This window comes from Rhinopithecus bieti, unplaced genomic scaffold (genome assembly GCF_001698545.2).
Source record: "Rhinopithecus bieti isolate Rb0 unplaced genomic scaffold, ASM169854v2 scaffold_18745, whole genome shotgun sequence".
Lineage (NCBI taxonomy): Eukaryota > Metazoa > Chordata > Mammalia > Primates > Cercopithecidae > Rhinopithecus > Rhinopithecus bieti.
In genome coordinates, this window is record NW_016809332.1 from 384182 (window position 1) to 412077 (window position 27896).

At 36.5% G+C, this 27896-nt stretch overlaps 1 protein-coding gene across 3 annotated transcripts in view; it reads left to right on the forward strand.

Moving 5' to 3' along the window:
• The window catches only part of TTC21B (tetratricopeptide repeat domain 21B), an 83996-nt gene extending 60005 nt beyond the window's left edge, over positions 1 to 23991 (forward strand). Inside the window, exons 23-29 of one of the 3 annotated variants that reach the window (XM_017889186.1) lie at positions 5804 to 5954; positions 6152 to 6313; positions 8352 to 8547; positions 13410 to 13634; positions 16611 to 16731; positions 21125 to 21192; positions 22518 to 23991. In XM_017889186.1, coding sequence (XP_017744675.1) covers positions 5804 to 5954; positions 6152 to 6313; positions 8352 to 8547; positions 13410 to 13634; positions 16611 to 16731; positions 21125 to 21192; positions 22518 to 22595 — 1001 coding nt within the window. In that variant the 3' untranslated portion in view covers positions 22596 to 23991. Of the gene's footprint in view, positions 1 to 5803; positions 5955 to 6151; positions 6314 to 8351; positions 8548 to 13409; positions 13635 to 16610; positions 16732 to 17652; positions 18204 to 21124; positions 21193 to 22517 lie in introns of those variants that run through there. The other 2 variants (XM_017889188.1, XM_017889187.1) reach the window with 2 other exon arrangements.
• The last annotated feature ends 3905 nt before the right edge of the window (positions 23992 to 27896 follow it).

Sequence of the window (27896 nt, forward strand, 5' to 3'; positions counted from 1 at the left end):
AATTCTGATAGTAAAGAAGAAAGGAATAACAGAAACTAGGTAGGCAAAAGCCCAAGCCAGTTACAGCCTTGAGCCTTTTTGTTTGCTGTTTCTGCTTCCCGGAATGTGCTCCTCCCAAAGGTCCATCTGGCTGCTGCCTCATTTTCTTTTGGGCCTTTGCTCTGGTGCTGCTTCTTCCTTAGAATGCCTTTCCCTCACTGGCCTACATCAAGTAGCACCACTTCTTGCTCCCCATCCCTTTATCCTGTTTTCTATTCAGTTGGGTTTTTGGGGTTTGGCTTTTTTTTTTTTTTTTTAGGATTTTTGGGTTCTGTGTAGCCCTTGTGAAACAAAACCAAAAAAACTATAAATCATAGAACAGAAGCATCAAGTGACCAGAAACGTTGCCCTTCACTGCTGTGTTTCCAGAATTGAGAAGGATACCTGGCCTAGTTAGTACTCGACAAATACTGGATGGAAAGAAGAGTGAGGGAGAAAAGGAAGAAAGGGAAGCAGGGACGGAGGGAGAGAGGAAAGAGGAAAAGAAGAAAGAGAGGTGGGAACTGTTTGACTAATAGATGACTGTATGTTACTACCTGTGTTACTAAAAAGAGTTGGAAATGGCAGAGAAAGTCCTAGAGCTGTGTTTCAGTTCTTCTAAACCCGAGTCAGAGCTGCCTGGTTAGAGCCACAGAGACACAGAGGTGGCAATCCTTCAAGCAGGGCAACTCAAAGAACTAGATATGCTCTACAGGCTACCTCTACTAATGCTTTTAATAAAAAGACGTTTGAATTTAGAGAACATCAGTTCATACTTAGAAATAAAATATCCCCAGTTAGCACAAAAATTGAAAGGAAAAAATATGATCTGTTTTTTACAGTAATATCAATACTTTCTCTTTATTATTTTTACTATTTAATTTTTTTTCCACCTTGGGACTACCAGAGGCCATTTCGTTTGTTTTTTGCCCTGTCTTTTCCAGAGTGCACTTAGATGTTACTTAAAAGAATGCTGTGAATTACTTGACCATCTCACCTCTTCCACTCACCCTGGGTGCAAAATATGGGCTCATCTTGCCACCCACATTGCCCAAACCTACTTTTATTTTCTTCAGGCTTGTGTCGTTTTTTTCCCTGCCATTTCTACCTTGTGTTCCACACTGTTTTCTCTTATTCCTCTTCTCTAAACTACCATTTGAAAGTAATATACATAATATTTTCATTCTATCTCAAGCGGTTCCCATTTCACAGTCTTTCCCTTTGAGACAATGATCTAACTTTATTTCTTAAAAAAACAAACTTCTTCTGTTGTGAATATTCTTAAGTCATTAAAAGTATTACAGTTTTCTAAGATTTGAAGAATCTCACACATTATAGTTTTCTAAGATTTGAAGAAGCCTTCATGTGTCTTGTGGGTTTTGTTTCACTTAAGTTTCTGTTAGTTGGCAGCAGCCTTTTTCCCAAAAAAATTGGCTGAGTAGACTGACTGCTTTGGACTGTTTGTAAACAAATATAAAAGCAATTTTTTATAAATGCAATATAAGGATCTTGTATTCCAGCAACACCAAATGACATACAACCATGCTTCCAAGTCTTTGCTTGGGTTTTTTCCTTTTGCCTAAAATGAACTTTAGCTTCCTTATCTCTTTTCTCTTTCCAAACACATAATCTAAAATATATCCCTCTTGGGGGAAAATACAAAAGTAAATCTGCATCCCACTACCACCACCTACATTAAAAAATGTCTTAGGTGATGCTGGGTAACATGACCCACCATCCTAGATTTGCCTCAGAGCGAAGGGTTTTCCTGGATGCGAGATTTCCCACGGTAACAGAAAGTCCCAGGCAAACTGGAATGAGTTGGTAACCCTAATCCTCGGTTACTTTGTCCATACATATTTATTACTTATAGTATTTTACTAAAAATATGTGCATTTTTGTGTTGTTTATTAGACTGTAGACTCCTCAAGTTCAGGGAACTCACCATATTTATCTTATATTCCCAATATCAGACAAAATGCCACGCACATGAATGTGGCAACATATATGTTTATTGGTTGAATGGATCAGTGAACGACTGTAAAACACCAAGTCAATTAAAAACACAGCAGGAGAATCGCTTAAACCTGGGAGGCGGAGGTTGCAGTGAGCCAAGATCACGCCACTGCACTCCAGCCTCAATGGCAGAGTGAGACTCGGTCTCAGAAACAACCACAAAATTTTCAGTAAATTTTTATTGTCTATGTGATATTTTTAATCTTAAGAGTTTTAATCTTGTGTTGTATGCCTTATTCTTACTAGTACCTTACATACTTATCCACAGATCTATTTTGTTGGAATTACTCTAAAACATATGTATCTACATTCATTTTATGTGTACATTATTGTTTATCCTCAGTAACTCATCTTGTACTTTAGATTAAGGCTCTATTTTAGCTTATTTCAGAAATGTAATAAGCTAAATATTATAATGTAAATGTAATAAGCTAACTACTTAAATTAAGTACAAATTTGACTTAATTTAAGTAGCTGAAAAATTCATCTTCTAGATCTAATTATTGCTGTCATGACAGATTGCCCCTTTTCTCTGTCAGAATCTCCAGATCGCCCTGAGCTTTCCCCTTCCTTCATACTAATCGGTTAACCTGTCTCCTTAGTTCTGTTTGCTTGATAGCTAGCTAACACATCCAGTCTGTCGTATCCTAACCCACTGCTCTCATGAAGACCCTTATCACTTCTCATCTGAACTAGTGCAGATTCCCAACTCATCTTCCAGCCTCTAGGTTTTGGCTGCTCCAGGTCATCAAAGGACTAGCATATCACTTCTAAAAATCAGAAGGTATCCCTTTGCTTAAAATATAAGATAGTGCTTCAGGGTAACATCTGACATCATAGCATTATTTTAATAATAATATGGCCCCAAATTATTTGACCATTTATATTTCTTATCCCTCTTCCTCCACTTTAATAATATCAAAGTTACGAACACTCCCCACACTGTTCTCTGCTTCCCTCTTGGCGCATGCCTTCTGCTACTTGGAATGCCTTTGTCTAGTAAGATCTTCCTCCTATCCTTGAGGCTGCTCAAAGGTCAACTCCTATGTGAAATTTCCCGACTCCTCCAGGCAAAGTTCGGAATCCTGTGCTTTGTAATACCATACCATAGCATTGTATGCTTGCCACATCTCATCACCCTATAACTATTTTGATATCTTCTTACTATCCATCAATAAAGATGGACCAGCTAAGTTTTTTAGAGGGTAATACACATTTTAGTTTTTAATGGATTTCTTAAGTGCAGAAATTTGCAAATGTCATGGTTAACCAAAAGACAAGTGAATGTAATTTAATCTGTCACTGGAAATTATAACTTGAACTAATAATGAATACATTTCAATAGTATATAAGACATATTCTAGAAATTGCCTTCCCAATGTTGACAATACTAGCATTATCATGCAAACAAAATTTAACCAGAAATTTTAACCTTTAGTTCTTCCTTAATCCAGTACAGCTTCCAGATGCTGTGGCTTTATTATGGGGTAGTTATTCTATTTCTTATCAAAATTTTTGGAAGTATAAATATTATTAATAACATTTATAATTTATAAATATTTTTTGTGGCTTTATTTATATAGCAGCATTCCTACAGTCAATATTATAATCCTATTTTAAGAAAATAAGTGGATTGGACTCAAAGAATTTGAGAAATTTGTTTGAATTCACATAGCTAAACGACACGACCAATATTTGAGTTGTCTTTTTCTGAAATCATATTCTTATTGTGCCCTTTTTAGTGATGCTAAAAGGTGTGATGAACAGAATCTCTGGACTCAAGATTGTGTGTCAAGGGGACAAACGATACTATCAACCTGTATTAGTTTAACATCCTGTAATTGAGTAGATACAGTGTTTCCAGAAGTTCTTTTTTTAAAGAATATTTTGTATTGTGGTGAAACGTATATAACACGAAATTCATCATCTTAACCATTTTTAAGTGTGTTGTTCAGTGGCATTAAATGCATTCACATTGTTTTGTAAGTCATTACTGTTACCCATCTCCAAAACTTTTTTACCGTTCCAAACTGTAAGTCGGTACACCAGTTCCTCATTCCTCTTCCCGGAGCCTCTAGCAACCATCATTCTACTTTCTGTGTTTATGAATTTAACTATTCTAGGCACCTCATGTAAGCTGCATCACACACCATTTGTCCTTTTGTGTCTGGCTTATTTCACTTGGTATAATGTCTTCACAATTCATCCATGTTGTAGTGTATGTCAAAATTTTCTTATTTTTTATGGCTGACATACAATATACAATATTCCTTTATAGGTACGTGCTACATTTTGATTATCTATTCAACTGCAATGGACATTTGGGCTCTTTCCACTTTTTCTGTCTGTTGTGAAGGTTGTTGCTGTGAACATTGGTGTACAAATACCTGTTTGAGTCTCTGCTTTTAATCTTTTGGGTATATACTCAGGAAAATTGCTGGATTTACATGATGTCATCTCTTTTCAAATAGCAAAATAGAGTCAAGGATAAATAGCTTTAAAACAAGCTTTTTTGTTTTTGTGTTTTAATTCTAGAAATTCAACCTAAGAACATGTTGATAATAGCCTATGTAAGGGTTTTTGCAAGTCCCCTACAAATCCCTAGTCCTGTGCTAACTGAAACTTGAGCACCCAAACATCTAAAAGACACCACTATAAAGAAATAAATAATGTGAATCATCAGTAAGTAGGCCCTTATGCAACCATTAAAAATCATGTTTTGGAAGATTCTTTAATGACAATGGGGAAATGTTTACTGTTGAATGTTCATCAAAATCAACATTAAAGCCAATCAAAACCAATCAAAATCAAAACCCCAAATGTGACTCCAGTTTTGTATATATGTAAATAAACGTCAATTTTGTATGAATGTAAACAAAGAAATAACGTATCTTTGCTTACATTTATATATCAGTTGGTTTTCAAATATATGAAAGAAAGCACACCAAAATGTGCTAATCTCTAGCTGGAAATATATTGATTTTTTTCTTTATACTTTTTATATTTTTTCCTTATTTTCTATAGTGTCTATACATTATTTTTACAATCCTAAAAAAGATTTATTAAATTATTCTCAAACTTAGTTTGTTAGTGATAAGAGAGAATTAGATAGAATTGGGAGAAGGCTTTCTAGGAACCTGCCAGGAAATTATACCTGAGATCAAAGGAATGAATTAATGAATTAATTTTTTTTAGAAGAAGGTGAAACAGGATTAAAATATGGGAACTAATATGCTAAGGTTCTAGTGTGGTAAGTTAGCATATGGTATGTTAGCTACATGTACATATCAAAGAGAGACTGGAGAAAAATTTCTTATTGCCCACCCCGTACATTATTTTGTCAATTGTACTGTTCCCACGTCCTTCCTAGCAAGAGTAAGTAGGAGAGGGGTTCTCAGAGACCTACAGTGAACTTGCCCTGTGCAATTAAATCGGTATTCCTGAACTACACAGTTGAAAGTCTAGATTACCTAGGTAGAGGCTGTTTCTCTAAGGTTGTGGTCCCCCAAACAGTAGAAAAGTTACAAGAAATATGCATTTTTCCAGATTTGCCTATGTAGATGTGACCAACCCAGCCCAAACTATATCATCTAGTAGATCATCTAGTTGGCCATACAGCGTCTTTAGGGACTTATACCCTGAGGCATTTTTTACTTATATTTAAAATGTACTTTATATAAGTAAATTATATGCTAATGAAGTAGAATTATAACCAACAAAAGAAACAATATAAAATGTTGCCCATATCTGAAGTATTATTTATTTCCAGATAATTATATGACATTATCTCGTTTGATTGATCTCCTAAGAAGATGTGGAAAACTCGAGGATGTCCCAAGATTTTTCTCAATGGCTGAGAAACGTAACTCCAGAGCAAAGTTGGAGCCAGGATTTCAGTATTGTAAAGGACTATATCTTTGGTAAATCTATTGACAAATAAATGCTACATAATTTTTTTTCTCATTGTAAATCAAGTAGAATAAGCTTTGCTTTGTAGTAAAAAAAAAATGTACGTTTCAAAATAGTTCATCAGTTTTATTTACCAGACAGATTATAAACTAATATAAGTTTTGTAGTCAGTGATTGAAATAAATAATTCTTTTAAACATCTAACAAGGTACACTGGAGAACCAAATGATGCCCTTCGACATTTTAATAAAGCTCGGAAAGATCGTGACTGGGGCCAAAATGCCCTTTATAATATGATAGAAATCTGTTTGAATCCCGATAATGAAACTATTGGAGGTGAAGTATTTGAAAACCTGGATGGAGACCTGGGGTGAGTTATTTGACATATTATCCTTTTTTAAAAAACACTTGTTGGAGATAATAAACAGGATACTATACAGAAGAACTAAATTCTAGGATAGCAATAATGAAAGGGCAGATGAATAAAATAAATAGGCATTTCATTGCCTGTTTCAGAGAATAGTTATTTTAGCAAATTGAATAGTTATTCAATAGATTAGTTATTGCTACCATAACTATTCTCTGAAACAGGCATGAAATGTTTTTAGGTTTCCTAGATAATAATAGACATGTTATGAAGACACTCCCCTAATTGTAGAATTTGACAACTATGGCAAAAATTATCCACACTATAATAGTAACTACTTAACGAATGATAGGTATTTTCCAGACCCTGTCCTCTATACAACAAATGATAGGTATTTTCCAGACCCTGTCCTCTCTACTTTCTATGCACTATCTCATTTGTTTTCTACAACAGTATTGCAAAATAAGCTGAGTCAACTTGTTTAATGTGATAGTAATGATGGAGACAAGATTTAGACTGAGTCCTGACTGCTGTTAGTGTGGTATACTGCTAGTCAATGGTTATTTATCAACCTGCATTAGTAGCCTGTCTCTCTTTAGACTTGGGCAAGGCATGTGGGGAATGTATTAGGACATAAAGGGAATATGAGGTAATTCCTGCCTTCAGGAGTGTGTAATTTACTTAAGAGGCAAGACAATATCTGAAACCTTTCAATCTGCAACTAAGCATAAATGGATTTACATGGATATTAAGTATTGTCAGAGTTGATAGGAATCATAGCAGTGCATAGTATTCAGGGGAAGATACATGGAGGAGCAGGAGAAAATTAATACTATATTGCCAAGAGATTTCAATGACAGATTTTAATGCTTGGATTACAGAGACCAATTAGACCAAGGAAGTGACATGTGTATGGTTGTTTTAGGAAGGTTGAGGTAACATTACTGTTATGGAACTATAAGCTATCCAAGTGGAAATCTTCTGCAGGCAATTCAAAATACAAAACTAAAACTCTGAAGAGAGGTCACAGCTAGGGATAGAGATTTGGGAGACATCTGCAGAGTGCATAGTTGGAACTCCATGAATGGCCTCTTTGAAAGTGGTAGAATGAAGTAACAAAAATCTGAGAACTCAGTGTTAAGTTTGTTAACATTTAAGGGATCTGGAGGAGGAAGGAAGGTCAGAAAAGGGCAATCAACATGGTAGAAAGAGAACTAAAGCGGTGTAGTGTTACAGAAGCCAAGGGAGAAGAACTTTGAAAATGGTAGTCAACAGCGTGACATGTTTTAGGTAAGATAAGCCTAAGGTCTGAGAAGAAGACCAGTGGCTTTAGTGATTGGACTTCGAGTGTTTAATTTCCTTTTATTAATTGATTTGTGTATATGTGTGTGTTTGTGTGTATAAAACAAGAAAATTGCTATTAAATATTCAAATTGCACTTGAAATTACTTTTTGACACACATAATTTCTGAGAGTCTGATAGGCAATGTGGTGAGGAGAACAGAGTAGATTTTATATGTCTGATGAACTTAGATTCAGGTCCTAGGTTTACCACTTATTAGCTGCGTGACGTTTAGCAAATTACCTGTTTGAGCCTCAGTTTTCCTGTATGTAAAATGGATTAAACATAGAATGAAATAATACAGTATTTGTCACTTTTTCCTCCTCCTTTTCTTTCCTTTCACTTTTTGAATAGATGTATGTTAATTTTATGATTCTACTTATAGTTTTATATTTGCTGGAATGCACACATTTACAACATGTAGATATTGTCTAACTTTTGTCTTCATTCTAGAGGAAATTAATGCTTAATGGTGTTTTATTGAGTCCCTATTAATTTTGTTTAAAATGCATTGTAACTGTGCTTCACTTTGTATTAGAAGAGAATGAGTGACATTCTTCACAAAAGATTACTTTTAAATGAATGACAAAAAGAGTATAAAAGAATGCCCAGAGCTTTTTTGTGCAAAAGCCAATTCTAATCTCAATGAATTGTATCATGAGTAAGAGACATAAGTGATTTATTTTTAATTATATACAGTAATTCAACTGAGAAGCAAGAATCTGTGCAATTGGCAGTAAGAACAGCAGAAAAACTTCTTAAGGAACTAAAACCTCAGACTGTTCAGGGTCACGTACAGCTTCGCATAATGGAAAACTATTGCTTAATGGCTACCAAACAGAAATCTAATGTTGAACAAGCATTAAATACCTTCACTGAAATAGCAGCATCTGAGGTTAGTGGATTTTCTTTTTCAGCTTCGTATGTTATCTTTATTTGGTAGTGTAGAAACATGTATTTTGATTAGTTGTTTATTTTCTGAAGAAAGATTGGCTTAATTACCTGTTTTGTTTGGTATTTTGTTTTGTTTTGCTTTGTTTTGTTTGTTTGTTTGAGACAGAGTCTTGCTCTGTAGCCCAGGCTGGAGTGCAGTGGTGCGATCTCGGCTCACTGCAAGCTCCACCTCCCAGGTTCACGCCATTCTCCTGCCTCAGCCTCCCAAGTAGCTGGGACTACAGGCGGCCCACCACCACACCCGGCTAATTTTTTGTATTTTTTAGTAGAGATGTGGTTTCACTGTGTTAGCCAGGATGGTCTTGATTTCCTGACCTCATGATCCACCCACCTCGGCCTCCCAAAGGGCTGGGATTACAGTCATGAGCCACCGCGCCCAGCTTAACTTTTATTAAAAATTAGGTATATAGTTGAGCATATACAATGTCCCCTTCTTTGCAGAAGAGACGATGTTACTGTTTTCATGTGTTGTTGATGTATTTCTCTCTACTGGAATGTTAAATTCCAGAGAAAGGGAATTCTTCAAAAGTATGTAAGTTAATTCTCAAGGGAGCCACTTTATCCTCTGGAGAATTTCTGTGTTGTAGATGTAGCCAAGATTAACTTACTAAGTGGAAGTAAACACCTGGCTGCCCTGGTATCTTACCTCTTCACTTACATGAACTTGGAATTTTTCCAGCTATATAGCTACATGAGAGCAATACTGACAGCTTATAACTTAGTCATACAAATAATTATATAATTTTTAATTTTTTTTATTTTTTTGACACAGTCTCACTCTGTTGCCCAGGCTGGAGTGCAGTGGCGCAATCTCAGCTCACTGCAAGCTCCGCCTCCCAGGTTCACGCCATTCTCCTGCCTCAGCCTCCCGAGTAGCTGGGACTACATGCACCCACCACCACGTCCAGCTGATTTTTTGTATTTTTAGTAGAGACGGGGTTTCACCGTGATGCCTCGGCCTCCCAAAGTGCTGGGATTACAGGCGTGAGCCACCGCTCCCGGCCACAAATAATGATATTCTTTGGCAACACTGAAATAACCTCCTGCAATCTTTTCAGATTTGTTATTTTCATAGTATTATTCTTACAAAATCAGAGGCTTTCTTCTCTTCGCTGTGCTTGAATCCACCTTTTTTCCTTTTCTTTGAAATGGAGTTTTGCTGTTGTCACCCAGGCTGGAGTGCAATGGCGCTATCTCAGCTCACTGCAACCTCCGCCTCCCAGGTTCAGGCAATTCTCCTGTCTCAGCCTCCCAAGTAACTGAGATTGTAGGTGCCTGCCACCATGCCTGGCTGTTTTTTGTATTTTTAGTAGAGAGGGGCTTCACCATGTTGGCCAGGCTGGTCTGGAACTCCTGACCTCAGGTGATCCACCTACCTCGGCCTCCTCCACTTTTTTTCTTACTCTGTAGATACTGTTTTTCCTTCCCTCACACAGCACTTTATTTCTTCAATTACTTGATATTAAGAAAGGAATTCTAGATACCCTCCCATCAGCAGTTAGTAAGTTACTTTTAAGCATATTCATTGGATTTCATGTTTGTTCTTCCATTCAGTGATGCTGTAGGCCACTGGAAGCTCATTTTGTGTCTCTCAGAGGACACACAGAATTTTGTGGTTCAGTGGTCACAGTGGCAACAATAAACTACCCAAAGCCCTGTACGGTGAACTCTTTCCCCTCACCTTCCGGGGCCCTGGAGGAGATTGAGATGTCAGGGGTTTGGGAGACCTGCAACTCATGTTGTGGCTTGGGTACAAGTATCCTAGATGGCAGCTTTATTACCACACTTGGAACAAAAGAGCAGGGCAGCATGTCAGCAGCAGCCCTCCAAAGCAATGCCCTTCTGCACACATTGAAGTAATGTGCTCAGGGGTCATGCTCTGTTGAATTGGCTTTGTGGAGCAGATGGATGACAGCTGCTGAATGAAGACAGAGCAGAAGTAGAGCAATCATGTACATCTAAGAGAATCTCTAGGAACATGAGGAAGCGCAGTCTCATGTCAAGTGCCATAGCTACTGAATGCTGTGATGTGCTATTCTATCTCATAACAATGAGAAAGTTTATTTTGACTAAATCCATTATCCCTACTGTGAAGTTTAAGAGAGGAAAAAAAGCCAAAAGCAGTGAATGATATTACAGCTATTTCCTAGAAAGACTATGCCTGCTTTCTGTTGATGAGACTGCATTATTTTTTTAATCATCCTTACGTATGTGGTTAGTAAAATACTATCTTCAGATCTGTTTACGAACCATATTATTCAAAAGATAATGATATTTGAGCTGAAGTTTCATAAGCATCAAATTTTATCTCACATTTTTTTTTCTTTTAACTCATAGGCTGCATATATTCAATATAATGAATATTCATTAAGCAGCCAGCAAGTGCTAAGCATAGTGGGAAACACAAAGATAAATAATGTATGGTCCCTTTTTTCAAGTTTCTCATAGTCTATGGAAGACAAGGCAAGCATACTGACTATGATGACTTAATACAAAGCAAAATGCGTTACATTCCTTACTAGAATTGCAAATAAAAATGCTGTAGGAGACAGTATAAGGAGAGTTGGGGACCTTTTGTAAAGAAGGTATGATTTAAGAAAAGTAGGATTTAAGAAACAGGTATGATTGAAGAACCAGGATAAATTGCATTTTAAGAGGCAGAAGTGAAGACGGTGTGTTCCAGAGGAAGAGGAAAATGTGAACGAAGTCAGGGAGGCAGAAAAACATAGGATATGTTCACAATCCTGTGTGTCATTCAGAGGGACTGAAAAAGAGGTATGTGACAGGAAATCATGGAGGAAATGCTGGAAGATACATTAAACCCAAGCTAAAGTGTTTCCACTTGCTTTCGTTGCATCACCTCGAACCATAAAGATGAGATGTTTGTAATACAGCTGTATTGTCCACATCGAGTCTTGTCCTTTGCAATCTAAAGTTACCGCAATTTCGAGTTATTGAGAGACAGAGAGAGAAGCTGGCTCTAGGTCTTAGGATGTCTGCACCAGAAAGAAATACCTAATACAGGGATTAGAACTCAGGTTTGCATTTAGAAACTGTTCTTCAGTTCACGCAGGAGTGATCAAGTTGTGAACAACTGGTAGATTCTAATCAAACTCAAAGTGTAAGTCAGAGAGGTTATTTTTATTTGTGTAGTGTAGGGGGAATGTGAGACCTTTTAATAGGACCCTCCTCCTCTTAGGCTGTCCTAGGGCCTCGCTGACAAATACGTAGCAGACCTCTATTTTCTCTCCTCTCCTGGCCCACCTGAGGTGGGCTGGGTTGGGGAGAGGGAGAGGCTCTGTTATTGGTAACATCCTACACGTCTTCGTAATCTACAACCAATTAGTTGGATTTAACACTCAAACCATTTTGCCACCCCTTACCTAGAGGAACAGATTACATCTTGGAAGTTTATTGATAGACATAGAATTTGAGGTAAGGAAGTTTTTATATTTATAAAAGCTGTTTTTATAAAACCCTGATGTACTGCCCTTCTCTATTCCAGAGTTATTTCTTACTTCCAACCGTGATCAGTTGGATGTTGAACATTTTACCACTCTCCTTTTGCAATATTCCTTATCAGTTACCCAAATTTGCTATCTTATAGTATACTTCTACTATAGTAATGATATCACCAGTCCTCAGTCACAATTTCTTACCCTTTGTTTTTGTTTTTATTTTGAGACAGGGTCTCATTCTGTCTTCCATGCTGGAGTGCACTGGCATGATCATAACTCACTGTGGCCTTGAACTCCCAGGCTCAAGAGCTCCTCCCACTCCAGCCTTCTGAGTAGCTGGGACTACAGGGGCTGGCCACCACACTCAGCTAGTTTTTCTTTGTTATTTTTTAGTAGAGGCGAGGTCTCGTAATGCACTAGCCTCAGCCTCCTGAAGTGCTTCGATTACAGACGTGAGCTGCCCACCTGGCCCCTTTATTTGTATGTTAAGCTGAGGCTTCTTTATAAATGCATCATAATCCCTCTGCTGAAATTTAAGAAGCATCCTACCTTAATCAGGAACATACACATTATTGCTTATGAAAGTTAGTTGTCTGGATAGATCACTAATGGCCTCCATTTTATATGAATTCTCATTAACCTATTGGTTTCATAGAGTGACATTCTCTGACTTCAAACTCGATCCAAAAGAATATCATATAGCTTGTTTTAGGAAGCTGCAGACTCCAAATCTAAAAGCATAATTTAAGGCATGAGTTTATTTCATGTACTTTCCAAGTGGTGAATTAATTATGTGCCTTATTTTTAACATTCCGTTGTTCAAACTTTATTGGGAGAAGAGGTTTTTGGATAAAAGGAGAAGGGAGGGGAATAAAGCAATAGAAGTCATAATGGGTAGGGACCATCATCAGGTAAATTATTGTTACTCGTCTTTGACAGGTGAAAGAAGTAAGGAGCCTAAATGTTAAATCTGAAATACAAACTGCTCAATAAAGATTTTACTGAAACAGTTTTATTTTTTCTGTTTCTATACAAAACTAAAACATGACTATTTGAACCCCATTAAAGATAAAATCTCACTAATTATTGTAATTGTGTGCATATGGCATCTGAATAGTTGTCATTGTCTTGAATTATCTTGACCACACAGTGCTTGACCAAGTTTCTTCATAGCAGCTTGAGGGTACTTGATGTGTTAAATAATGACTTGTAATCACAGTTATCTGTAATGGAACTAGAAATAGAATCCACAAACTAGTTCTCATGCAGCATTTTCTGCTTTCTGTATGTTTTTGAGACATTTATGTTTGTGCATCTTGTGGTCTAAAAGTTTATTTTCTTATAGAAGGATCATATCCCAGCACTCTTGGGAATGGCAACAGCTTATATGATCTTGAAACAGACTCCACGAGCCAGAAACCAGCTGAAACGTATTGCGAAAATGAATTGGAACGCTATTGATGCCGAAGAATTTGAGAAGAGTTGGCTGCTACTTGCTGATATTTACATTCAATCAGCAAAATATGACATGGCAGAAGAACTATTAAAACGATGCCTACGTCATAATAGAGTAGGTGATTGAAGAGTAGAAAATAATTATTGACCTTTGCTGCATGAGCTTTCCATATAGATATCGTTGAGTGTTAGTCCATTTCCAAGGATTCCTGTGTGATTTTTGAAAATTAAATGTTTATTCTTACCACAATCAAGAAACAAGCATTAATAATAAGAAAAAAGCCGTTTGTCCTTTAAAGTTTAAAAAAAAAAAGATTTATGCAATTTCAAGTTTCAGCTCTAGTGATGCCCCACTTAACGGAAGGTGTTTTTGGAATGTCAAACGTTTGCCTGTGATTATCCATCTCATCCCAGAACTAATGAAAATTGCAGAAGAACATTAATTGCGGACGTCTGTCCCTCCCATTAAGAAATACGCTTGATGAATTTACTGCAGCTGCATGTCATTTTCTCATTATTAGAATCTATTATGCATAATATATTTTGTGGGAGAAAGAATTTCAGCTTTTAATTTTGTTTGTTTAATAAAAATTCCTTATCTTTAGGTATAAAATTGAATATTATAAAGTCCTTAGAATTTAAGACTTTTTACTAACATTTTGATGCTTAATTACAAAAGATGTCATTATAGCAGTTCTTTAAAGTTAAGATTTATTTTTTTGTTGAGAAATAATTGCACACAACTTAGAAATGATATTTATCTTCATATATTCATATCAATTACTTCAAAATCTTAATCACAGTAAATCTGTTCTATTCTCCTTGAGCAAATTAGATTACAAATGGACCATTTATTTTTTAAAGAGGCATTGTGATTATCTAGTACTATTAAGATTCTTTCCTAGGAACTTAAGAACCTGAATGATCCAAGCATTTATCAATGTATAAACTATTCTAGATGATTAGTTACATAAATTTTATATTAAATTGGCTTTGAAAAATAGAATGCTCATTAATAGGCTTTGAAAATCTAAACTGCTGAATAGTTTATCCTTTCATATCTAGTCTAGGATTAACCAAGATTGCATGGGAATTTCAGTGCACACAGAATTTCAGTTTGCCAGAACGCTGATAACAATACCTTGCATGGTTGAACATGATGGCTGCTTTAGAAGCTTCATTCAGCCCTGCTGGTTGAATATGTTGATATTGAAAGCATGACATTTAAGAACTAAAGCTTAGGAACCTTGAATTACATAATTTAAAAAATGGAAGTCATCCATATCTGGGGCAGGAAATGTACAAGACAACACTAGACTGTCTTGCTGTACCAGATGATGAAGGAAGCTATCCATGATGATTAGAGTTTGTGTCAAAGATCTAGGGGCCAACTTGAAGACACCTGCAGCAGCCGAAGTTGGGATACTTTGAGTATCGATAAGAATGATAACTGCAATATATTGAAACACATAAAATCTGTTTAAATCCATGACTTCTCAAAGATCCAAAATAGAAAAAACCAAACAAAAAACCTAATTGGTGACCACTACAGTATGCTAGTGAACAGACTGCTATTTCTAAAGCTTGCAAATAAATATCCTGCCTTTTCTATACAGAATTGGTTAACCAAATAGTCAATGAGACGTTTCTCATCATAGACATTTTCCAGCTAACAAATGAAGAAAGACTGATAGACTGTCCCCATTTTTCAACCCTGATAAATTTATATATGGATATAACATCACAAAAAGATGGAGAATCAGACATTCTGTGCTTCCCAATAGAAGAACATACATCAGTGGCAGGGCTAGGGTTGGGATGAGACAAGTGAAACACTCAGTAGTCAAGATAAATAATAATTTAATGCAGCTGTGCTGAACTTTATTGGAGCCTGAGTCAAAAGAGAATATGTGCATTCCTATATTCATATTTTTATGTTTTTTTAAAAATGGGTAATTGGTAATAGTTTTAATGAAAATATTGCTGGTGAGATTTCTTCCATTAAAGTGAGAAAAGTAAAATGATAAGAAATTAAGTTTAGGTATAAATAAAATGTTCCGTCTTAAATGTAGTGATTTTAATATATACTTTCAGATTCTTCAATATTTTAAATCATATTCTCGGAAAAAAATACAATTAAGAAATATACAAAAACACACATCCATGTTTTTATGCCTCAGGCTCCAGTGTGGCTTATCATGGCACTGATGTTAGAAGTAGATTCACCCCTCCCCTCCAGAATCAAAATGGAATCCAAACCTCTAATTACAATTTCCAGAAAATGTCAGTGACATAGGAATATGTTATATAAACACCACAAAGATGCAGTCAACTAAACCTGCGTTGTGAGAAATTTGGCGATAAATGTTCATTTCTATTGCATTTCTTTTCAAGAAAAGAGACACAGAGAGACAGACAGACATACTAAAGGGAAACCTCTAGATCAAAAAAGACTAGATCAAAACATTGACTACTTACAATGTTTGGTCCTTATTCAGTCCTCAATCTAACAAAAACAAATTATATTGAAACAATTAAAATTTGGACAGTACTGGATATTTGGTGCTATTAAGGAGTCGTAAACATTTTAGGTGAGATAAAATTGTTTCTGTTTAAATAACATCTTTAGAGATGCACATTAACACATTTAGACTTAGTTGATATAATATCTGAGGATATTTTCTGTTAATACAGAAGGGTAGGTTTGTGAGATAGAGGTGAAACAGTATTAGTCACGAAATAATTGTTGAAGATAAGGGTTTGTGGAGTTCATTATGCTCTTATCTCCGTTTTTGTGTGTGTTGAAATTACTCATAATAGTGTACATGTGCTTGTGTAAAATACAAATGCCCTGTTGTGTATTTCTGATTCTGTAAAGAAAACCCTGATCCTGCAGATTTGTAATGGAGACTTGCCATCAGAATCATTTATTAAGTTCAGTAAAAAATTTGATTGCCTAGCCAAGGTTGAAAACCATTGTTTGATTTGTCATTTAAATGGGTTAATATGATTGACCTCTATAGTCACAAACATCCCATAAAATCTTAGTGATATCAGGTTTAATCTATTGATGTCTCCCATTTTTCTTCAGTCTTGCTGCAAAGCTTATGAATACATGGGATACATTATGGAAAAAGAGCAAGCGTATACAGATGCCGCCTTGAACTATGAGATGGCATGGAAATATAGCAATCGGACAAATCCAGCAGTAGGTGAGTTTGGCAATCACCTAGATTTTCACAGAAAATTATGTTTTATTTATTACTTTTCATTTAAATGCATTTGATTTTTTTCAAAACGATAAACATTGAGTCAATTTTCATTGCCAACCTTTCCGAAAGGAGAATAAATTTTATATTTATAATATATTATTAGCTACTAATAGTTCAATTTCCTGAGTTCCAAACTTGTCCTCAGTCACCTCAGTGTACATCTAGTCTAATTCTGCCCCCTTCTCTTCCTTCTAAAAGGAGGTGCTATTTTGAAATTGGGAATGCCATGGAAAAAGATGTTTCCATTGTAAAGTAAGTTAGGAAAACATTGCATTAAATTTAATTACACAGGTTTCTTTACTTCTCAAAGCTGTTAAACACTAATGTATATTGCGATGGATATCACAGAGGGGCCGTGTTTCCCACAATTATTTGACCATGGGCCATTTTTTTTTCTCCTGAGCATCTAGAAACATCATCCACTCCCAGTGTTTTATAGGCTGTTAGTTTGAGTAATGCTAATCTACAGTGTCCCTAACAGAGGTGGCATCAGAATATATGTCATGACCAACCTCTCCCCTCATGCCAGGGAGCTCATCCTCATGTTTGTGTACTCTTTCTTTGTGTTGGGTTGAAATATGTCTCCTTGAAACTGCCCAAGTCTGTTTTCCGGAGCAACCTACAGAATGCCTCCCTCTTACAGATCATGACCCTTTAAATTGCAGTCTTCAGTCCTGTGTCCTAGGGCTTCTTTTCAAGCCATCTGCAGTTACTCGTCCATTCTTCCTAAGATTGAATTCTGTCTGAGTCTCTCATCTTCCTTGTTGCTGTCTCCTGGAAGCTCTAAAATAGTGTTTCCCAAACTGTGCTTTGGAACACTTGGGGAGATTTTAATAATTATTTTTTTTTTTAATTAAACAGAATGGAGTATGAAGGTGGTAGATGCCATGGCCATGTAAGTTTGGAAAGTGCTGCTTTATTTTTCCATGCCCCTCTGACCTGTTGTACCATAAATGAAAAACCTCTTAACTATGATTTGGCTAGTTATAATTAAGCTATTTTTTTCTTTTGATTTGGCATTTTGTCGTTGTTAATTCAGCCTAAGATGGCATCAGTCTTTTCAGCAGCCATGTCACAGTGTGAATTCAATTTTGATTTGCAGTCAAATGAGTCACCCTCACACTAACTGCTGTCAGCTCAGGTCTTCCCTCATCTTTTAGTTTCCTGGAGTCTGTTCTTATACTATACTAGACTTGTACAAAGCACAAGAACTAATGATTTTATAGTATTTTTTATTCTAAGGTGTGACATATCTTTTAGAATAAAGTCACCTCATAAAATAAAAAGTCCTTAAATATCCTTAAAATATTAATTTTGACACTTTATTCCACAGAAGGAATGCACATAGAAGTTAAATTATTTATATATTCCATTCCTTGGAAGACCTCAACAAATAAAGAGATTCCAAATGACTAGTTCTTTCATTGTATCATCATTGTATTTTGTAGATTATTTTATCAGTTCCTCCAACTTTGCTTTGGTAAACATTTATTTCTAAGGCTCTCCATTAATTCCTCAATTTCATCCTTAAGATTGTCATTGCATCTAACTTCCTCAACCTGCCTGCCAAATAAACAATGCATTTCACTTTTTCAGTTGTCAGAAAACCCTTAAAATCGTGCTCATGGCCAGGCACGGTGGCTCATGCCTGTAATCCCAACACTTTGGGAGGCCAAGGTGGGCAAATCACCTGAAGTCAGGAGTTCGAGACCAGCCTGGCCAACATGGTGAAACACCATCTCTACTAAAAATACAAAAATTAGCGGGGCATGGTGGCAGCCACCTGTAATCCCAGCAACTCGGGAGGCTGAGGCAGGAGAATTGCTTGAACCCGGGAGGCGGAGTTTGCAGTGAACCGAGATCGCACCACTGCACTGCAGCTTGGTTGACAGAGTGAAACTCTGTCTCAAAAAAAAAAAAAAAAATCATGCTCATGCTCTTTCCATAGATTTCAGGATTGAATATTGTCATTATAAGAGGCACCAGGATGAATGATGAATGGATAATTTGCTTGACTGCAGTAAATTGCAAAAATTTATTTATAAATAAATAAATATATATACACATACATATATACACAGCCACATCATTTTGTATACCTTAAATATATACGAGGAAGAAAAGAAACACACTAGGAACAACTGAGATCCAATGAGAGAAGAAACTATTCATGTTGCCCCCTTCATACCCATTCTCAGGTAACGTGACAGTCATTAGACTGTGTACAATGTTTGCGTTCTCTCTGTCTCTCCTGGTTGCATGTGGTTGAGTTCTAGTAAGTGTGGCAGGTATAGCACAGCTGCAGTGCACATTTTCTTTCCCCTTTTGAGCTCTTTATTTCCTCTGAAATTTTTGTACTAGGTCGTGTATCAAGTTTCTTCCAGTGTTAAAATTCTGTGATGATAATATATTGAATGTTTACATATAAAAAATGCTAATATTTTGTGGTATTCTAAGGTTTTAAAAAACCATTTCACAAGTATTTTATGTGATTTTTAAAATTATACTAAGAGTTAGAAGGAGGAGTTGTTATTCCTGGTTTAGCAATGAGGAAACCTGAAAATGACAGCTCAAACCACTTGCATAAGATCCCAAAGCTAGTCAGGAAGCCACAAACCAAAACTGACATCTTGACTGGTTTCCATGTAAGTATGTTTGGCCTGACATCTTAAAATTGCTTTTCTTTTGAATGTCACAAACCCTTTTAGTTCATTTTAGAATTTGTTGGTAATGACATCAAATTTACCTCTCTGGAACGTCGTATTTTTGTCTAAAATCTGAGCTGTGAGATTCTGTCATAGGCCCTGTGCATGTGTGCCTGTGTGTGTGTGTAGATATATATATATATATATATATATATATATATATATATACAGTCATGTATTGCTTAACAGTGGAAATATTCTGAGATATGCATTGTTAGACAATTTCATTATTGTGTGAACATCTTAAGAGTATACTTACACAAACCTGGGTGGTAGATCCTAATACACACCTGGGCTATCTGGTATAGCCTATTGCTCCTAGGCTGCACGCCTGTACAGCATGTTACTGTCCTGAATGCTATAAGCAGTGTGTGTATGTAAATGTATAAAAGGTACAGCAAAAATACAGTATTAAAATCTTTGGGACCACCATGATGTATGTGATCTGTTGTTAATGAAACATCATCATGCAGTGCCTGACTGTATAAAATAGTATGAATTTTAGATCATTTCTATTTCTTTCTTTTTACTACCATCTGATAATGTTAGCCAGTAATTATTTTCAAACACTTAAAATTTTAAACATTTGGTTTGGTACTTTTATTAGAGCCCAAGAGCACTATTCACATTTCTTATTTCATATTTTTAAGAGGTAGAGTGAGATATTTATTATTACACATTACTTTATATTGCATTATATCTTGTTTACTGAGTGCACAGCTACTGTTACTTTTCTTGTCTTCTTTTCTCATTTTTATAGCATGTTACAGGAGAACAACATCCATTAAAAGGAATGTCTTAAACATTCTTCTAATTGTTGATAGTAGAAATGTGGCATTTCACTATCAGTAATTGTGATAATTCTTACCAGTCATTGATGACTAATCTGCCTTCCTCTCTGTTGCCCTCCTACGTGCTTTGTCTTTTTGCCATACTCCAAGTTCATCAACTCCCTATGTGTCCTACCACTGGCCTTAATCCATGCAGTTTTCTCTGTCTGAGAGTGTCCTTGATTCCCACTTTAGGCTAGTTTATGCCTCATTCTTCAGATTTCAGACATCTCTTGATACCCTCTTCTTCCCTGATTCAGGTTCTTTATGGTAACTCTTGGCCTGGATCTTTCTTTCATAACATTTATCTCAGTTTTGAAATTATTTATTTACTCAAGAAATTATTTTAAAATGTATTTTTTCTCCTAATAGAATGCAAACCTCATAACTGTAGGCATCAGTTTGCCTGTGTAAGTGCTAAATAAATCTGTACTGTATAAATCAATGGCTGTGTTGTCATTTACTGCCTTATGATGAGTTTTTACTATAACCTGAAATAAATGAGACTTTTCTAGTAAGTTATAGAAACCACAGTTGTGGAATGGCAGCTTTCTGACCAATCAGTGTATTCACCGTGATCCTTTTTTCCAACTCCACTTTCTTTTCTTCTTACACTTCTTTTGTGTCACTCTGCCTTCTATTATCACACTTCTATTCTCTGTACAGTGTAGTTTAATTGTTCATTCACCAGCCTCCCTTACAGATTCTCTAGTGAGTAAGCAAAGAGAGGAGGAGGCAAGGAAAAGTAATAGTAGCAGTGTACTCCATCATTCTGTTTTATGGTTTTTGTCTTAACAGGATACAAACTGGCATTTAATTACTTAAAAGCAAAAAGATATGTGGATTCAATTGACATATGTCACCAGGTAAACACTTAAATTTAGATTCCTTAAAATTTTCAGATGCACAATTTCCTACTTTTAAAATCTCCAGATGTATGTGAATAGAAGTAGAGGATATATAATTTTAGTTAAATAATTTATCAAGTATGTTTAGGAAGATTATCCATGTTCAAAATTTAGAAAATGATGTTCACCTGAATAAAAAACATGATTTTACTTTGAGATCAAATAATAAAATGTTTATGTCAATTTAAAGACAAGGACAACTGAAGGGTACATATTAAACAATAAACCATAGAATATTTACATGTATGGAAAGGAGTAGGATTAAAGAGGTGGAGTAAAAGAGACTTTTACTTTAAAATAAATAAATAAAAGGACCAGTGAGAGAAACATAATTTAGTCTTTAAGTTTGCAGATATTTGAAGACAGTATAGATTCTCCAGATCATTGTTCTGATTAGAAGTTCTTGTGAATGTGTCTGAATCTGGTTATTAGAGAATTCAGATTGATCAATTAGAGATAAAAAGGAATTCTATTAGAAGTCATTCAGTTATATTCTGTAATTCATCCCCTATGAAATGATCACCTACTAAAATGACAAATATTTAAATTATGGTTTTAGAATTTGCAATCTCTTTATATATACATTGTCCCATTGATATTCCATATAAGACATTCTATTAAACATTGTGAGGACCTCCAAGAAAAGTTCCTTAGAAAAGAATTTTGTAATGCCCCTTATCCCACAGAGCTATCTGTTAGCATCATTACGGTAAATACTTGGCCTTAGTAATTGCGGTTAGTTACTGAGTCTCTGTAAAGCAGTATTTCAGTCAGGTTAGGGTTGTATGCTAATGTAAGGCTATATATTAGGATCATTTTTGGAGTTATTTAAAAAAACAAACAAGTATCTCCCCACTCTTAGACTCAGTAGATCTAGAAATATGTATATCTCAAGATCATTTCAGGTAAAGCTAATGTGGGCTGCTGTATAAAAGTCACTTTCTAAGGGTTTATCAAATATTATGAATGAAAAGCTAAATTACAAAACTATTCTAAATCATTGATTCATAATTGTTTTATACAACTCATCTATTAGCTAAGCAATTATATTTGTTATATTTTCTACATTTGATATTCACATTCTACTGTTCTCATCTAACTACCGTTAATATAAAGGAATCATCATGTTACATTTAAAATGCCACCATTAAAAAGTGTTATAGCTGTTGTAGTATTAGTACAAGGAAATCTTAACTATAATGCTCATTTCTAGTAAATTTTGTAGCTCCATAGTTTTTGATCATTAGTTACAAGTTTTTGTGGGTTCTTTATTTGTTTTGCAGGTTCTTGAAGCACATCCAACTTATCCAAAAATCAGAAAGGATATACTTGATAAAGCCCATGCATCTTTAAGACCTTGAAAATAATTTTAACTTAGGTGTTGGTTTAACAGGAAATGAAATAAATCTAACTTCAAGTTCTTCCTGTTCAAAACAGGTTTGAGCTCAGTGCTTTGTTATTAGAAGTATCCTCTTTTTTGTCCAGCAGAGGTTGCTGCTGTACATCAAGAGAAGTACTGTGGTACTATGTGAGACTGGTGTTTCCTAATGCAGTTGAATGAGAGCTGGTCTATTTGACTCTGTTTTGATTAGGTACAGATTTGGTGACTCTGTGGTAAAGATTATAATTATTTCTATAAAGAATATTTTGTTAAAATCTAGGTAATTAAATACCCTGTATCTTTCTAAGGAATATTGTTTATTTCAGGAAATATATTTAAAATGCATTGTTCTCTTTTAAAGTGGTTTTGTTATATTCTTTTTTTTTTTTTTTAAGACGGGGTCTTGATCTGCCACCCAGGCTGGAGTGCAGTGGCATGATCTTGGCTCACTGCAACCTCCGCCTCCTGGGTTCACGCGATTCTCCTGCCTCAGCCTCGCGAGTAGCTGGGACTAAAGGCATGTGCCATCACGCCCAGCTAATTTTTTGTATTTTTAGTAGAGACAGGATTTCACCGTGTTAACCAGGATGGTCTTGATCTCCTGACCTCGTGATCTGCCTGCCTCGGCCTCCCAAAGTGCTGGGATTACAGGCGCGAGCCCATGCTCCCAGCCTGTTTTTGTTGTATTCTGTGTTGTTTCAAAGATTGGAATAAATCTGCCTGCAAATAACTCATGAAAAGACAATATATATATTTTAAATATATATTTTAATAAAGGTTTTATAAATGTATGGTTTATATTCCTCTTGGAACTCTAAAGACGTGGTAAGTTTTGCAAAATCAGGGTAAGCTTCCCTGCATTCTGTAATGTTAATGGGTGGTGCTATATTGCAGAAAATGTAACTTTCATTAAAAAATCTTTTTTGGAAGAGGATAAAGAGTGTGTGTTTCCCTTTCCTTTCTTGAGCTCATTCTTCCTGCTTTCAAGGCTGCTGTGGTCTTAAGAAATAACCAGGACCTGAAATCTCAATTTTTAATAGGTCCCTTATTAGGGATATTTAACCTTAGCCTAGAAAACTTGTTCTGCAGGTGTAATTTCAGACACTGTAACATTTGATGGTAAAGGCTGACCAAATACTTTTGGTCAGCAGGGAGTCACAAAGCACACCATGTGAAGGCAACAGTTTCCCCAGCTCTGTCTAACAGCACCCTGGCATAGAAGCTTTCACTCTTACACTAAATTTAACCTAATCTAGACTTAATCCTTAGCATTATTTTTAATTTCTCATCTACATCTTTTTCAATTTTCCTTAAAATTGTAGTAAACACAGTCCTCAATTTTATTTGCATTTACAATAAACAGTATTTGTAAGTCATTTGTTGCTTTTTATTAAATGTCCTGTGTTTGTTTTGAACGACATTCTCTTGTTTCTGATCATTTCTCCCATTTTTCAAAATCCTTTTCATTTCAATTATGTTATAAAATTCCAAATATTCCTCTTTTTACTTAGCAAAACAGTTATGTGTGTGTGTGTGTGCTTTTTTTTGTTTTTGCTTTTGTTTTTGAGAAAGCGTCTCACTGTCACCCAGGCTGGAGTGCAGTGGTGCGATCTTCCCCACTGCAACCTCTACCTCCTGGATTCAAGCAGTTCTCCTGCCTCAGCTTCCTGAGTAGCTGGGACTACAGGTGCACACCTGACTAATTTTTGTATTTTTAGTAGAGATGGGGTTTCACCATGTTGGCCAGGCTGGTCTCGAACTTCTGGCCTCAAGTGATCTGGCTGCCTTGTCACCTAGCTTTTATTTATGGCATTTCATAGAAATGTTTAATAATAAGAGCATTTATAAGGCACTTCATATATGTTAAAATGCTTTTATATTTCTTACATTTGATCTTAACAAACCTATAATGCCGGAATTATTATCCCTGTTTTATAAATCTGGAATCATGAAACATTACCTCTTTTTCTTTAATTCAGGTAGAGAAATATCTTTCGGCCTGAGTGGACATTTTTTTTTTTTTTTGAGACGGAGTCTTGCTCTGTCTCCCAGCCTGGAATGCAGTGAGTGGCACTCACTGCAACCTCCACCTCCCAGGTTCATGCCATTCTCCTGCCTCTGCTTCCCGAGTAGCTGGGATTACAGGTGCCCGCCACCACACCTGGCTAATTTTGTATTTTAGTAGAGACGGGGTTTCACCATGTTAGCCAGGATGGTCTCGATCTCCTGACCTTGTGATCCACCCACCTCGGCCTCCCAAAGTGCTGGGATTACAGGCGTGAGCCACCACGCCCAGCCTGTGAGTGGACATTTTTAAGGACAATGCTATGGACTGAATGTTTGTGTCCCCCCAAACTTCATATGTTGACATCCTAATCTTTAATGTGATAGTATTGGGAGGTGAAGCTTTAGGAAATAATTATGTCATAAGGCTGAAGCCCTTGTGAGTGGGATTGGTGCCCTTATAAAGGGGACCCCAGAGAGTACTCTAGCTATCTTTCTACCATGTGAGGACACAATAAGAAGTCAACTATTTGCAACCAAAAGAGGGTCCTCACGAGAACCTGGTGGTGCTGGAACCGCGATCTCAGACTTCCAGCCTCCAGAACTGTGAGAAATAGATTTGTTTTGTTGATAAGCCCACCGGTTTGTGGTATTATTGCAGCCGGAGCTGACTTGGGCAGAAATCACATAACAGAATGCCTTTAGTAGTTCCAATGAACTTGCATCATGGGATGCCAGAATCATGGAAATTGGATAGAGAAATAGAGCATCTGTTCTCTCAGCAAGACATTTCCAAATCAGTTTTCCTATCTGTAAGAGGAGAAGAAGGTTTTGTTTGTTTTTTAAGCAGCCATTTATTTTGCACCTGCCATTTGTTAGATGCTATTTTAGGGACTTTCCTTACTTTATGTCTTTTAATTTTCAGTCAGCTATTAAGAGAAATAATATTCCCACTTTTCAGATAAGAAAGATAAGACCTGGACTAAATGATTTGCCCAGGGTCACAGAGAAAAGTGTCAGAACCTGAATTCCATACTGGCCCAGTCAACTTCAAAGCCTCTACCTTATTTATTATATAAGATGCCTTCTGTAACTAAGAGATAATGTTTCTATAAGAAAAAGTGATCTTGTCTACCTCTGGCTAGCAGAAGAAACTGACTGGTGTATCACAGAGATAGCTAAGTAATGAAGAACAAGATGAACTGAGTGGAATGAACAGCTGTTACAAATGGAGAAACTATCAAAGAGCAGTCTAATTGAAGAGCAGTGTAGTGTAGCAGTCAAGAGCACGGATCTGAAATCAGACCAGCCTGGATTTAAGTTTTGGCTCTACCATTACCCAGATGTTTCATCTTTCTCCAAGTTACACACTCTCAGCCTCAGTTTTTTCACTCATAAACAAGCATATAAGGATAATAACCTGCCTCAGGTTGTAAGGATTAAAGGGAACTTACATAAAACCTATAATGAATCTGACTCACTAGGCTCTTAATAAATAGTAGCTCCTCTTATAAGCAGAACAGGGCCAAGTAGTAATTACAACTGAGAAGAGAAAATGCTGTTCAAAGCAAGATGAAAAAGGTGAGTAAAGTCCCTTAGAGAGCTCAGCCCTACAGGATTTGAGATTCTCATTCATTCATACCCTCTCTCCTTCCCTCCCTTCTCATTTTTCTGCTTCAACTACTTCCCTCTTTTCCTCTCTCTCTACCCACCAAATATTATGCTAGACTCCACATGCAGCGTGTCATTTTATCCACCTTGAGCTTGCTTTTGCCCTGCTCTTCTCGCTGTGGAATTCTCTTCCTCCTGTCCCTCCCTTCACCCCCGCTTCCTACTCTGAGCTTCCTTCTCCAGGTTTGCTCCTTCTTTCCATCAGGTATCACTTTATCACCACCTCCTCAAAGAGGCCATGTTCATGTCCAGGCCCATAATCTCAAGTAGCCATCCTGTGATTCTGTATCATATTATCCTTTTTAAACTCTGTGCAACACTTACTACCTCTGATGTTTGTCTTCTTTAAGGATTTGATTGCCTCATGTGACAAGCCCAAGATCTGTGACAGTTGGAGCTCAAACTAGGCAGTCTTGATTCCAGACTCCTCTAAACTAGTATTTCAAGGAACTAATGCCCATGACATGTTAAATGGAAGTTTGGGGACTTACACTCAGGATGGAAGCAGGGGGACACAGCAGAAATGAAAGAATTTTCTGTGGATCTGAGATCTGGACACCTGCCCCCCTCATGGTAAGTATGCAGTTGTAAATTTAATGTACTTTTGACCTTAATTCAGCTAGTATGGTGAACTGGGTCCCAAGAGGAAATAGCTTTCTTCCCCAGAAGCCAAGAACCTAGAGCAAATCTGGAAGGCTTTTATGCATGGACAGCTGAGGAAGCAGGTTGAACTTTGCACTAGAGTAGAAGTGGATAATGGAATCACTATGGAAACCAAAAGACCAATTAAGAATCTGACAGGAGCAATCCTAGTTTGTGACTGGAGATGACAAGTGAATAGCTTTAAAATTAGATCATATGACAGCGTTCATGCTGATAGATTTTTTTAAATGCAAGGTTGGCAAAGGTGCAAGGAAACCACCACATTCGGACGCTGCTCGTCGAAGTGTAGCACAGCCTTCCTGAAGGGAATTTGGCAGCACAAAATAAGAGTCTGTCGTTTAATCAAGTGATCCCATGTAGAGAAATTTACCACAGGAAATATTCCGAAGTTTTCTCAAAGGTTTCCAATTTTAAACATTGTAACAGTGAAATTTTTGCTGCTTTTGGTTATCAAAACATCCAACATGAAGTTGTCAAATATGTAAGATTTGACCAATAATATAGTACTAGGTAGTTTTTGAAAATTATTTCAAGGGTTTATTTATGTATTTAATTTTTTTGGCTCATGCCTGTAATCCCAACACTTTGGGAGGCCGAGGCGGTGGTTTGCCTGAGCTCAGGAGTTTGCAACCAGCCTGGGCGACACGGTGAAACCTCATCTCTACTAAAATACAAAAAATTAGCTGGGCATGGTGGTGTGTGCCTGTAATACCAGCTACTTGGGAGGCTGCTACAGGAGAATTGCTTGAACCTGGGAGGTGGAAGTTGCAGTGAACTGAGACTGCGCCACTGCACTGCAGCCTGAGCAACAGCAAGACTCCATCTCAAAAAAAAAATTTTTTTTTGAAAGATTTTAACTGCTAAAATGCTCACAAAATAAGTGAAAAGGCCGGGCGTGGTGGCTCAAGCCTGTAATCCCAGTACTTTGGGAGGCCGAGATGGG